At 38.9% G+C, this 15000-nt stretch overlaps 1 protein-coding gene across 1 annotated transcript in view; it reads left to right on the top strand.

Annotated features, from left to right (window-relative positions):
• The window catches only part of LOC138032234 (protein argonaute-2-like), a 41539-nt gene that overhangs the window by 4408 nt on the left and 22131 nt on the right, over positions 1-15000 (top strand). Inside the window, exons 3-6 of the mRNA XM_068879864.1 lie at positions 1717-1821; positions 3965-4263; positions 10156-10212; positions 12110-12380. Of these exons, the coding sequence (XP_068735965.1) occupies positions 1717-1821; positions 3965-4263; positions 10156-10212; positions 12110-12380 (732 nt within the window). The remainder of the gene's footprint in view (positions 1-1716; positions 1822-3964; positions 4264-10155; positions 10213-12109; positions 12381-15000) is intronic.

Below are 15000 nucleotides of genomic sequence, written 5' to 3'. Positions count from 1 at the left end.
AAAATGAACTGTATTATTGGATTGGTGAAAAAAGCAAATTTATTCCAATCAATGTTTTCTTCTTTTTTGTGGTAGTGCACTGTGCACTACACACTATGTCACCGGGTTGTAAGAGTATACATGTAAGTAAGAGTGTAAGATTCTGTGGTGCCAATAGGCCCGGGGCGGTTGCATAAGTCACGAAAATAAACAGGTCTGTTGGAAGCGTGCTTGAGTTTCAACAAAATGAAGCCTCATTTCTGCACCTTAGTGGCCAACAACAAATTTCTGTTTGCCTCTCATTCCATCCTCATTATTTTTTCCATGGCTGGCAAAAAGATTGTTCAAACTATGTTCAAACTTTAGGTTTGAAAGTAAGGCCAAGTGTTTGTGGCCATTGTAATGCGCTCTGACGCGATGGGGTTAGCTTTTAAAGAAACTGAGGAGCTGCATTAAGTGATGTAGAATTGACCACCGTAGGGGGGTTACTTTGTTGTCAGAGTGCTCTGGCGATTGGCGAATAATTTGCTCATATATGGATCCTTTCCGCTATGCAACACCTGCCAAAAGGAATGCCTGGAGGATTGTTTCGTACAACATACAGTAATGGATACTATTTCATTGTCAAGGCGCAGCTGTTTTGCCACCATGATGTCAAGTGAAAAAGATCTGCAGAGAATATTAGAGACAATCAAAAACAGACATCTATCAATTAATTAATAAATTAATTAAATAATATTAAAGTAGTTACTGACTACTTTCATGATAAATTATTGATCCTCTTATGATAAGGTAAAGTGCAGGCGACAGGTTCTGCCTTCAACTCTGATTTTTCATTTGTCTTTTTGCTAGTTGCTTAGTAACCACATGTACAGGTAGCTCATTACATGTATCTTTCTCACGTGGGCATTGCATCATTTGACATCAATAGTTTCACGTCATCCTGCTATTTTACATCATACCTTTGTGAGGAATGGTTATCTTGTGCTATTAACTCTACATGTGAAAATATCTTATTACTGTAGAGTTCCGATAGTAGCGACCCTCGTTACTTTCGGAATTAGCAGCCTTTGGGGGTCGCTCCTTTCGGGAGGTCGTTACTTCCGGGGGGTCGCTACTTTCAGGGAACACAAATCGTTTACAAATAGAGCTGGCGCAAGCCTTTTTTCCGAAATAAAAAATGAACAACATAAAATCTAAAAAAGAACAACATCTTATTTGCATTCCAAATGTATAGATTGTGTTTCATAAAAAGAAGATAACAATGATAGATACAGCAAAAAACCGTATGTAGAAAACTATATAGTTTTCAATTTCAATTTGAAGAAACGTTCCTGTTGTTAATACAAAATTATACCGGTTTATGGTAGTTCTTTCATCGCTACATCAGTGAAATGATGTCAAGGACGAATGGTGGCATAAAGCTTGCCCTTGTTGTAAATTAAACTGCACGAACATATTATTGTACATTAAAATTTTGACTATTGATTGACAGTATACCATTTAAAAAACTTGGTCTTGCTACTTTCGGGGGGCGGGGGGGAAGGTCGCTACTTTCGGGAGTTCGTTACTTTCGGGGCGTGGGGGGGTCGCTACTTTCAGGATTTACTAGTGGGCACAAAAAATTGATGTTAATTTCGGGGGTCGCTACTTTTCAGGGAGTCGTTACTATCGGAACTTTACAGTAATTAAGATTGGTGATTATTATTTTGTTATCATTGTTTGTTATTCTTGTAGAAGGGACACAGTCGCCAGGCCGTGGTGCTTCTGCAGTTGGTCCAGAGGCCAGGCAAGATGTTTCTAAATTGGCAGACACACTTGGTCGCAGCTGTACTGTTCAAGGTAACTTTCATGGGATTATTACACTGTGAAAAAGGCTCTAACAAGTTTCCTTGCAATGTTCATCGTTTTCCTTTCGTAGATAAATGTTTCCAAGTAATGTGCATGTACAGTACTGTTCAAGGTAAATTGTTTATAAATTGTTATATGTTCATTGATTTCCTTTTGTAATTTGTTTCATTGTAATGCTGTTGCATTTACCTAGACTGCTTAGGCTACTGGCAGCCTAACTGACTTTCTTAGAAGTTGTCCTCACACTTATACCTGAACAGTTTTAGGCAATTGTCGCTTATAGACACCTGAAAATGCTGCAGTGTCAGGATAAATTATTTCTCCCTGTCGTCTATAACCTGCACTTTAATTGTATACTTAACAAATAGATTCCATGTTGCCGTGCGTCTGTTCAGTAATAGATCACAGATGACGTCAAAATGTGGTAAGAACAAAAAAGTGACACACAAGGCGATAGCCGAGTGTGTCACTGATGTTCTTACCACATTTTGACGTCTTCTGTGACCTATTACTGAACAGACCCACGGCAACATCAGTGCTCGACCTTAACTTTTTTGATCGCTTGCCCTGGGACTACTTGAACTGAAAATTTACTAGTCCTGAGTAAATTTCTGGTAGTCCTTCCTGAATGCAGCATGGCAATATTATTTGCAATATCTTTTTATAATTAAATTGGGGACTATCTGTTTTTGCGATCGAAATGTTGCGAGGAACGCATCGAAACAACATTTACAAGATGTGTATTTTGTTTTCACCTAAAAATGTATTTTTTTTTGACATTGCAAAAACTAATTACAAAGTAGTTAGTGGTCCTGTGACTAGTGGTTCTAAGTTTCTACTAGTCCACAAGCATTTTGCACTAGTCCAGGACTAGTGGACTACCGCTAAGGTCGAGCACTGAACATGGAATCTATTTGTTTTATATAATAAAGAACTAAACTTTATTCGCATAAAAACTGATGGTGACGTCAATCGTGCGTCTGTCCTCTAATAGATCATAGGCAAGAACCAATCAAAATCCGTGAGTAACTTGGGTTATTGTATAAATTAAATTATTACATTCACTTAGTCCCTTCACAGGAATACTTAAGTTGAACAAATTGACCTGCTCCCAACTGTGTGGCTTCAGCTCAGTTGGTTTCTAGAGCGTTGTTCTGTCTCGCATCGCAGAAGTCATATGGGCTGGAACCCCGTTGAAGGCACCTGAATTTTTCACGTGACTGTAAGAATATTGCTTAAAATTGTCCAGATACATTTGACGTTCCTAGCTATGGTGTTGTACCACGCTATCTACATGTAATAAACATTTCAGACTCAAGGCAATTCAAAAATGGTCTACAAAAATGTTCATACATCCAGGTGAAAATGATGTTGATGAAGCTTTGATTTACCGACTTGTAAAAATGTTTTTATTCTCTTTTTCTGTTCCTTCTTAGTGGACATCATGCATGCTTTGTGGAAAATCTAATGGTTGCATACAGTTGTAGGTCCAAACTCACACTGCAAACAATTAAATACTAATTATTCTTTTTGGCATAATTTTTTGTTATGAAGTTTTGTACAGTCAACTTCCGATAACTGGAACCTTCAAGGGAAATTGAAAAAAGTTCGAGTTATCGGGAGTAAGGAGTTGAGCAGCAACTCTTTATGAAGATACAGGCACTGAAGTTAAATGTACCCCAAACCAACCTGAAACCTGAACTGGACTTACACATTAAATTTTTGTGTAATGCAACAAGAGGACAAAGATTACAGGGTATTTTCAAAATAAATTAAATGTTTTGGACTGTAGTACTGTGTTTTTTTTTATTTCTCGCGTAATGACAGATGGGTTCGAGTTATTGAGGGTAAAAATATATCTATAGAGAATGACCCAAAGGGAAATGAAGATTGGTTAGAGTTAGCAGGAGGTTCAAGTTATCAAGGGTTCATGTTACCAAGGGTAAAATTGCAGTAAATGTATTATGGAAACCCAGGGAAAATCGATTTTGGTTCAAGTATTAAAGGGTGAGGTTCGAGTTAGCAAGGGTTTGAGTTATCGGGACTCAATTGTATCATACAAAGTGGGCAAAAAGTCACAATCAGTACGTAAGTTTTAAAAGCAAATTAACAAAAAAAGTAATGTTGTTTCTAGACCATGTAGCTCGCCAAAGTAGTGGCAATGGACTGCGACCCCCAAAGAGGCCCAGCCATGGTACTGTTGGACGGCCTATCAAGTTAAGAGCCAACTTTTTCCAGATGAATATCTCTCCAAAGCTGACCTATTTATACCACTACGATGTTGAGATTATTCCAAACAAATGTCCAAAGGTTGTAAAAAGAGATGTTGTGAACCAAATCATACAGAAATACAAGAAAGAGACTTTCCAAGGTCATGAACCAGCATTTGATGGCGAAAAGAACTTAATAAGTGCCAAAGAACTTCCATCTCCAGTAAGTCAATTATTATAATAATTGCATAATCTCATAAGGATTTACATCAGGTTACATACATGTAATAAGATTACAGTATGTTACTAATTACTGGGTTGCCTATGGGCAAACCCAGTTGAGGTCTACGTTTAGTTTGTTTTCTTTTTTTTTTTTTTTTTTGTTTTTGTTTTGTTTTTTTTTCGTGTCGGTAAAAGTCTTGCCTGTCACTCCCCTGGTAAGTAGTGTCTTTGTGTATAGAGCCTTCTGCGCGTATTTTCTTAGGATCGAGAGGGTAGTGGAACTGCGTAGATTTCTCTTGTGGACACAGTAGAATCATTAACTTAGCCTGCAATGGCGTCGAAAGTCATGCAACGCGAATGGCGTTTTAGTGGATCCTTAAACAAAATATACCCTTATGGAGCTCAATAATGGAAAGTCAGTTGGATAAACTAGGCATGAATCTCAAAAGCGACGAGTACTGGACTTCGACAACAATCTATCGCCCGTCGAGACGAAATCAAAGTGAGCAGTATTTACCTGAAGTTACTATGTAATTTGACACAATTGAGTTTCTTGTCTTCACGCACGCAATCAAATAGGAAGAGGTTTTCGCCTCTAAGAGCAAATATGTTGTTTGTTTCAATAAAATTTTCGCTGGAAAAGGATTCTGTGGTATTTTCTGCCTTTGTGAATTATAATATCATGTTGTGTATTGAATTTTCGAGCTTAAGGTTGAAATGTGATATGGGAGAAGTTTTTTAGTATTGCTCTGTAAGCAGGAAGGGTTCACAGGCCTGTTGGAAGCGTGCTTGAGTTTCAACAAAATGAGGCCCAAAATCAGTGAAAACTTGTGACGCAGATGAATAATAAAGTAGCTGCTATTTCCAAAATGATGGAATTACCTGGTGATAAATAACGTCGTACGCGTCTTGGAGAGTAAATTTTGACTTTGCATAAACAAGAGTTGGGCGATTGTGATCTTTGTTTTGACTTCGCTCATTTCATTGTCAAACTTTATAACACTTGACAGAAAAAGAAACTTACAAAAACCCGGTATCTTGCCATCATTTGACACAGATGCTTCACTGTTTGGCAAGTAAACATGCCGCGGTAACTTAATCACGGCGCCCGCTGAATTCCGGCCATGTCACTTACGATTTTGCAATTTACTTGAACGTAGCAAAAATCTCCCAAAATGTTTGTCGCTGATCGTAACTTTTCATATTCTATATTCATGGTTCAAAATTAATGTTGTTTTCATGTCGTAAATATTTTATTCTCGATCGACCGTCCGGGAAACTTCCTTCTGCTCTTTCTGAAAACTGTGTATCAATATTTATTTGCTTTTTCATCAATATTTGTTTTGCATAAAGCAAGCTAACAGAATCTGTACCTTGCTGAGTTCGCATTTGTTAGCGTTAATAGTATTTTCGGTCAGATGTTTCTGTTTTTTATGAGAGGTTTATTGTTTTGGTCTCCCATCCCAACACTAACCCCGCGAAACAGGGCTTGACTTCAGTGAAGTTTAGTATTACAAAGTTTTCGGATGCTCATAGGGCACACTTGTGGTGAAAAGAAGTTGTGAGGGAACTTGAAAATTATCAACATGTCAGCCCAGAAGCCAATGTTTCTCGCTTCTCTTTTATTTGTTATTCTTCAGAGAATGGAATGCTGTATCTCAATACCACACAATTCAGTGCCTTCTGATTTTCTGTAGCACATACCACAGGCAAGCCAGTGTATGCTTCACAGAAGCATCTAGTTTCATGTTGAAGTTAGGCATTATAACTATGACTTTTAAGACATAAAAAATCATTGCTTTTTCTCCAAAAAAACCCAAAATAAAATATCAAGCTTTCAAATGTACCAAATTTACAATACTTAATTGTTAAGAAGTGCAAATATTTGGGATCCTTAAAAGATTTTTACAAACAGTAAAACACATCTTAAAATCTTAGAAAATGTTTGAAGATAATTAAATTTTAATTTGTGCACACAAAAACAATAATCGTTTAGATATACATTGTATACAACATGTACTTATTGTAAACATGAAAAAGGTTTTGTTAAAAATAATTAATTTTGCTGTTTTTATGTGGAAACCTTAAAGGCCGGGACACACTAGGCGATAAGTCACTGCGACACGTCACGGGGACAAGTCGCCGCAACAAATCGTCTTGTGTGACACAGTTAATTTCATGAAAATCATTGTCGCTGTGGCTGAATTTTGTCGCCGTGACACGAATGCAAACCAGTTTGAATTCATGCGACTTATCGCCGCAACAAAACTAGCGAAAGCAGCGTTGTCGCATCGTGTGTACACTTCCGGCAACAAGTCGCTGCGACAAAATATAAATGAACCAATGAGAGAGCGTCATATGGTCAGCCATATTGAATTGGAAGACTAGTTCACATTCCCCCTCATATGAGATCACGGCATTTGTTCCGAACAGGCGTTGTCGCAGCGACTTGTTTTGCAAGTACCAGTAGTACACATGGAGCAACTTGTCGCAGAGACATGTCGCTGCGACTTGTCGCCTAGTATGTCCCGGCCTTAATGTTACTTGCGCAATGTTTCAACATTGTCAACACAACTTTTTTTGTTTCATGTTATTTTGCTGTGTGTCATCTTCTTTTATCTCATTTAGACTATAGCTAGTGCTACTATGATAAAAAAGATCACTTCCTTTTTTGCTTTTGAGTGTAAGTTTTGGATTTCACAGATTTTCATGGATTTCTGCCATTACTCCTGTTCAAACCTTACCGATTGGACCTCAGAGGGTTGGATCTAGATCCAAAACTCCCATGCTGCATGTAATTCAGCCATGTACGCATGCACTGCATTCTTAAACTAGTGAGTCTTTATGTCATTTTCTCCTTGATCCAGCTCTCTAAGATTTTAAAGGAAGTACAGGTGTAATGGCAGACTATTAAAAACAGCACCGGTGCAAAAGTAAGTTGACAGTCCCTCGAAACTCGATCCGTGAAACAAGATTCTTGTTCCTCGATTCTCAAAAACTTCGTGGATTGAGGCTCCAGTCGAGTTTCAAGACTTTTGAGGATTTTCGAGACAATTTTGAAGACTCTTGAGTGGAGAAGACAAAGGAGTTTTTGTGTGATTAATTTTTCATGCATCTCTTCAGGTCTAGTTTATGAGTTCTATCTTACTATAGATTTCCATCATTTTTCACATTGGTCAGAAACTATGACGAGACACGTCAGTTTCTTTCATTTGTTGAATTATTTTGTATACTTTTGAAAAGATGGGATTGTGTTTTAACCTTTCATTGTAACTTTCGCGATATCGATCCGTCACTTTGTGCCTGCATTGTTGATTTCAACTTGAATATTTAATTAGCCCTCTGCCATGTATTCACACAGAAACTAGTTGGACGGGGTATTTTGCAGTTTATTCCCAAAAACTTATATGGAATGAGGTTTTCCATCAGTTCACTTCATAGAAAAAGTTGTGCTCAGAAAGGCGTGAGCTTCACCGACCTAATTTTTGTTTGGTTGTTTGTATGATAATTTTGTCATGACCTCTCTTTTGTTGTAAATTGTTATGATATGTCGCTCGATCGCATTGAAAGTCAATGAATCTGTTTTGTTGTATCTAACTAGCTTCAAGTCCTGTATTTTTGAAATGTTTTATTCAAGGCAATTTATTTTCGCTTATTTTTTGGTAATATATGTATTTGTGCACACCCCTTAGTGTGCACAAGTATTATTCGGAAGTCATATTCAAAACTCAAGTGCAACTTCATAGGCCATTTCTGAGTTCATGTCTGCCTCCTCTTCAAGGCGAGTCTAAGTGCGAAGTTTTTGTTGTGAAAATTAGTTTTCATTTATATGTAAAGTAGAACTAATTACCATTACAACAACTTCGCACTTGGACTCACTTTGAAGAGGAGGCAGACATGAACTCGGAAATGGCCTATTCCGATGAAGTCGGAAGTTTAACACTGGTCATCATCAAAATATTGGTCTTCGGATTGGACTTGATCAAACATCCAATTAGCACTATGCACAGAATTTTGAAACATTAACTACAAGTCTGTGTCACACGAGCTCTATGATCCCATGAAGGCATATCTTAAATAAAATGGCCGTTCAGATGAAAAGGATGCTTAACCAGTCAGCGTTTCAAGGGCTTTTTTTTGTTTAAAAGGCAAGGCTGCTGCCTAAGAAAATTTTCCCGGAGCCCTTTGGGCTTGCAACATTAAAAGTTAGTTAAGCCCGAGTCATTTTTTCAAGAGCCCAGAATTAATTAATTCCGGCTGGGATCAAATTTACAAGAAAGTGAGGATGAATCAAGAAAGGCACCTGTTCGGGCTACTAGTTCAGAAATTTGGTTGTAAATTCGTATGAAAAGGTCCCTGCACCTTTTGGGCACTTTGCTTTAATAAGAGTCCAGGGAAAATGCGATCGTTAAAATCATCTGTGCTTCGTTTTTGCACTTGCAGTTGCATTGAAATGTTCAAAGTTCTCTCTCACACAGGTGCATCGAGCGATATTGATTGATAAACCAACAATTATTTTTTTTTAATACCATGCAAAATTGACTAAAATGATAAGTGCGAAAAGTTTCTGTTCAGATTCTTTATGGAATTTTAAAGTGTGAGAAACTTTTAAGGACCAAATGCTTGCGGGCTGTATTTTTTAACGAAAACACACGTGTAGTCCAAGCCAAGTGTTAAGTGTAAATGAGTGTTCTCCTAAGGAGCGTTTGTACATGGACAGAAATCAAGTGAGGCCTAACACTTACACTTTACACTTACAGTGTAGCACTTGGCCTCGGCCAAGCTGATTAATTTTGTCCTCAAACTCCCACGGTCTACTCCCATCTGGCCTTGTAGCTCAGTCTGTAGGAGCAACGGTGATCTAATCCGAAGATTGTGGGTCGGATTCCTACCCAGGTCAGAGATTTTCTCTCTGTCCTTTGGTCATGCATACGAAGTTCCTGATGCTGTAGATAAGCGAAGGTTCTTCATCCATCATATACACAGTAGCATTAGGCCTCACTTGATTTCTGCTCATATGTACAAAGGCTACTTAGGACAACACTCATTTACACGAAGTTCAGATGCTTTGAGTATTCTGAAGTAGCGAACGTACCTGGTCCAGTAGCAAACACTCCTTGCTGCCTAAAATTTATGCCTGACAAGATACATTTTTAATTTGTGCAGTTTAACTTGTGCGATTTAACTGATAACTTAAGGTGGCTCAAACCAGTTCCAACACTTTCAAGTAGCCTTGTTATTACAAGGATTGACACTACAACACTTAATCACGTCACATCAATGTTGTGGCTTTAGTTACGCAATTATAATTATCTAAAAACATCAACTTGGTGACCCCAATTTTTTATTGCACAAAAGTGATCAGCAGGCAAGATGAAACTCTTTACAAAGAGTAAAAAAATTCTATGGAGCAGATTCAGAGCTACCTTAAATTTTCAATTATTTGAGGTGGCTCTGAATCCGCTCCACGGAATTTTTTCAAACTTTGCAGAAAGTTTCATTCTGGCATGCTGATTGCAAATTCAGAAATAAAAAAATGGGCTCACCTTGTTCTTTTTTGAGATATGAGCAGCTAAAGCCAAAATGTGGGGTGTTTTTGAAGGACTTTTCCTTGTTACGTCACGAAAATGACGCATCTTGTTCAACAATAATAATTGATGTTTCACATGGTACCACAACATTGCTGTTCAGTGATAAAGTGTTGAAGTGTCAATCCTTGTAATAACAAGGCTACCTGAAAGTGTTGAAACTGATTTGAGCCACCTTAAGTTGGCACCATCATCAGTTAAATGGGTTTAATTGACGATGATCATGGGTTTAATTGACGATGATCATGTTACGGGGAATTTATGGGGTAAGATTATTATTTTTTGTGATTGTTACCTTTTATTAGGTGGAACTCAGTGTTACATTGGCTGGTGAAGATGGAGGAAAGGACAGAACATTTAAGGTTGGTTTGTCAGTTAAAACGTGAAGGATGCACTTTTTTTAGTAGTGCAAGAGACCTTTGTGTGTTTTAGGTACTTCTTATTTATAAGTGCCTATGACACTGCCAACATTGACTGCATCAAGGATTGATACAGTTTAGGTAGGTAGGTTGAGAATGCTTTGGACTTGGATGACGATAATACCGTATTGTATTTACCCGTGTATAATACGCACCCTTTTTTCCGCTAAAACAGCTCCGAAAATTGAGATGCATATTATACACGGAATCCATTGTTTAGGAAACGTGTCCCTCATTAGCATAAAATTGATTGAAAAGTAAAAGGCTTGACCAAGATCCACTAATAAATTAACCTTTCTGTTTAAAGGAACAACTGAACAACATAGCCTTCACTTTTGAGGGATAAACTGAAACATCAAAATGGCCACGAAACTCCCCGGAGTTTACGATGCCGGTCTGATAAATAAGGCTTATTAAAGGGGCTAGGTCACGCAAGTTTAGGCAATTTCAGCAATGATCGAATGGTCATAGAATTAACTAAAATATCAAAATAACTGTTCAAAACTATAGAAGAACTCTAACAAAACACAGGGACGCCAAGAAGGGACATGGATGGACAAAACTGGAGAGGATTGAAGTGGATTGAATTTGGGTAAATTTGAAAAACGTCGGCCCACCTTTTTTCAAATTTATATCAATCTATATCAAAATGGCATTTACAAAGCTGGAAAATCATTCTCAGTTGTTATGTGGCCGTGATTTTGCAAATGAAAGACTCTTGCTTTGCCAATTTTTACGTTTAGAGCTCATAATTAACAAAATGAAACAAAATTACCTAAAATAGCGTGACCTAGCCCCTTTAATTTTGCTGAAGATCATCGGATTTCACACTGTTATATTATAAAACTTTGCAAAGAACACAACTACCCACTACATGTTACTGGAAATATGGACAAAACGCCACTGATCTTTGATATGCCGCGGAACCGAATGATCAACGTTACACCACAGGGAAGAAACTTAATGTCACGCAACTGTTTTGTTGGCGCGTGCTGGTGATGGATCAAAATTAAGACCAATGGTGATTTTCAAGAGGAAAACAAGCACAGGGTTATCAGTGACGCCCAAGAGAAAGGCCGACTGGATGCCGAAGGAATGAAGAGTTTGGCGTGCTCCACGTTTTGGGACTGGGAAGACGAAGAAGCCTGCTTGTTTATGCTTTCGAAGCTCGTGTGACTGAAAGCATGAAAGCAGCATTTACAGAGAAAACACCAATTTAGCAGTAATTCTTGGCGGATTGACCTCAGTTCTGCCTGAAGAGATGATTGAGTCGTATTTTGTCAAATATGGAGTAGTAAAAAAACCTTGATAACACACAAGACGATCTTGTGGACGGACAACAAGATGAACTTGTTGATGACGAATCTTGTGCGAGAGAAGTGCTATTCGATTGTGACTACGAGTTAAAGGTTTATACACGGGTAAATACGGTAACGATAATGATGATGATAAATGTGATGAAAACAGCATTATCGATTGATTTTATATTTCAAAATGGCACAAATATTTAGCTCGTCCTGCCAGTGGCAATTAACCCATTCACACTTGAAGCACCCCCACTCAGTGAAAGTACCGTAAAATCATCTGGTGTTTGCCATTATAAAAATTAATCATAACTCTCTCTGTCATATGGGAAAGGGATAGATAACCCAATCATAGGACATGACCAACACAAATACGAGGTCTGTCATCATATGAAGGAAATACCAAGAAATTGAAAGTTAGATCCAATGAAAGGGAAAGCACGCTCTTCCCAGGATGTTCAAATAAGATCTTTTATTAAGTATTGTGCAAAGAAATGACTTTGTTTCATGTTTGGTGATATCAATATTTTTCCTAGGTCAAGATCCAGTTTGCAGCATCAGTAAGTCTTGTCGCGTTGAAGGCCTTTTTGGATGGCAAGCAAAATGGAAAAATGGCTCAAGATGCTGTACAGGCATTGGACATTGTCTTGAGGCAAATCCCATCTATCCGCTTTACACCTATTGGACGATCGTTTTTCCCCTTTAATGGCCGTGGCAGACCCATAGGGGAGGGATGTGAGGTGCAGTTTGGGTTTTACCAGAGTGTCCGCCCTTCAGAATGGAAGGCCATGCTGGTGAACATTGACGGTGAGACAATAAAATGATTGTGTTTTGATTATGCACTTGATCATCATAATTTAAACCCTTAAGTCTAGCTGGAAGATCAGCAGGTTGCCTTGAGTTGATACAATGTACATGTAGCTTGGATGGACCTCACAGCATCTCTTAGGGGGACACCATATAATTATACTGTATCAGTGGCTGAATTGTTTCCCATCTATTAAACCAAGATCTGTGCATACATAATTATTTGACACTGGATGTGTATGCAGATGCTCTGACTTAAGATCGTTCTCCAACAGGTTACTGAATTTGTTTTCTCTTGTCTACATGGAATTACTCCATGACACTTAGTAAATAAGTGCAGGGTTATAGCTTGTTACGAAAAATAGTATTGCGTGACAAGCGTTACTGTCTCGAAGCTTCGCGAGAGTTCGTAGTTTGTTTATTTTAGGTTCATGCGTAAGCGTTTCTAAATCGGTGTGTTTTGTAATCTTTCTATAATTAGATGCATTACTAATTTAGAAAGTTCTAGAAGTTTATTGTCAGAGTATATAAGTAGACGAGTCCGAACGGAGTGTTTTTCTAACTAGTTTTTCACAAGCGAAGAGAGTTGGCGTGTTTATTCAAGTGTGACAGAAGCTGTGTGCATTCAAGTTGGCGGAGGCCGTGTAAGTTTGTCGAGTACGTGCTGTTAAGAGTTTTACTTCGTGGAAACTACGTTCACTTTTGGAATAAATCTTCTTGTTGTTGTTCCGACAACCCTGCGTTCAGTTTAGTTTGCGAACTACCTTTCCTCAAAACATTCGAACTCGTAACATTGGGGGCCTGGTCCTGGAGAGGAATTTATTTGTTTGCCGACTACAGAAACCAGGAAAGGATCACAACTTGGAAGGAAGTAGCTGCGCTGTGGAAAAAGTTGTAGCGAGTGAAAGAGCCGTGGAATTTTAGTGCTGTGAAAATGGAGAAATTTATTCAGCTTGGCGAAAAGTTTGGTCTGGAAGGAGAAAAGCTGCTTGAATTTGTGCGTGAACAAGAAGAAAAAGAACGCGAAGAGAAACGTAGAGAGGAAGAACGTGAAGAAAAACGCAGACAATTAGAACAAGAAAGAAGGAGGGAAGAGGAAGAAAAAAGAAGGGAACAGGAAGAAAAAGAAGAGAAACGCAGACAATTTGAAGAAGAACGAAGAAGGGAACAGGAAGAAAGAGAAGAAAAAAAGAGGCAATTACAAGAAGAAAGAGAAGAGAGACGTCGAATGCTTGAGGAGGATAAAAGAAAGGAAGAGGAAGAAAAAGAGGAAAGGCGCAGAAGAGAAGATGAAGAAAGAGAAACTAGGCGACAAGAACGCGAACTAAGAAAATTGGAGATGGAAGCCGAGCTGTTGAAACAGAAAGAGGCTATTGAAGCGGCAAAAAGAGAACATGAGCTGGAAATTGCACGTTTGGCTGTGGAGAGTGCTGACGGACGTCCTGAAGTGAGAGAGGATCGGGTTAAGGCACCTAAACTCCCCTCGTTTGTTGATGGTAAAGACGATTTGGACGCGTATTTGCAGAGGTTCGAGAGATTTGCGGAGACAGCTAAGTGGAAAAAAGATGGATGGGCATCGAAGCTCAGTGCTCTGTTGTCTGGACGGGCACTAGAAGTGTATTCACGTCTATCGGAGGACGCAGCTAAGGATTATGACAGGGTAAAGATTGCGTTAATGAAGAGATATGACCTTACCGAAGACGGCTATCGTCGGAAATTTAGAGCATCCAAACCGGAAGTTGACGAAAGTCCGGAGCAGTTTATTGTGCGACTGGACAGATACCTGTTACGTTGGCTAGAGCTTTCGGATACTGCGCAATCCTTTGATGGTCTTAAGGACTTGATCGTGAAAGAACAATTTATTGACTCTTGCCCTAAGGATTTGGCAATTCACCTGCGAGAAAGGGCACCTGAAACTCTAGCAAAGATTGCGAAGATCGCTGACCAGTACTTGGAGGCTCATGGTAAACATTTGTTCAGCTCAGCGAGCAGAAAGCCAACAGTACAGCCTGAGAGGGACGAAGCCAAGAACATGCAGATTAATCCACCAGCTCTGCATTGCTTTAAGTGCAACACCCGAGGTCATAAAGCTGTCAACTGCCCAACCCTAACAAGAAAGTGTTTCCTATGTGGTAAGCAGGGACATGAAGCTAGAAACTGTCGATCAGGTGGACGCAGATCAGGAGGACAAAGTAAGGATGGTAACCCTGTGCAGCGTGGTCAAGTGAGTGCCAGTTGTTTAGTTCAATCACCTGAGGATAAACCTACTGATGAAGAAGTTAAGGCCTGTATTGAAGATGATAAGTTGCTGTTAGCCTGTGGTAAGAAGATTCCATTGTTGAGTAGTGCTTGTGTTGAACCGTTGACTGGAGTGAGAAGTAAAATGCCTGTCGTGAAAGGTAGAGTTGGAGAGAAGCCTGTTGATGTCCTGAGAGATACTGGCTGTAGTGGAATTGTAGTAAAGAGGGACCTTGTGTCAGAGGATCAGTTTACTGGCGAATTTAATGTTATGCTGCTCATTGACAATACGGCAAGGAAGGTTCCCATCGCAAAGATTGAAGTTGATACACCTTATCTCAAGGGCCAAGTGGAAGCGCAGTGTCTTCCCGATGCTGTTTAT

Source organism: Montipora capricornis, chromosome 14 (assembly GCF_036669925.1).
Source record: "Montipora capricornis isolate CH-2021 chromosome 14, ASM3666992v2, whole genome shotgun sequence".
In the NCBI taxonomy this organism is placed as follows: Eukaryota; Metazoa; Cnidaria; class Anthozoa; order Scleractinia; family Acroporidae; genus Montipora; species Montipora capricornis.
The sequence above is the reverse complement of the archived record's forward strand: the minus strand, read 5'-3'. Positions and strand labels throughout refer to the sequence as shown.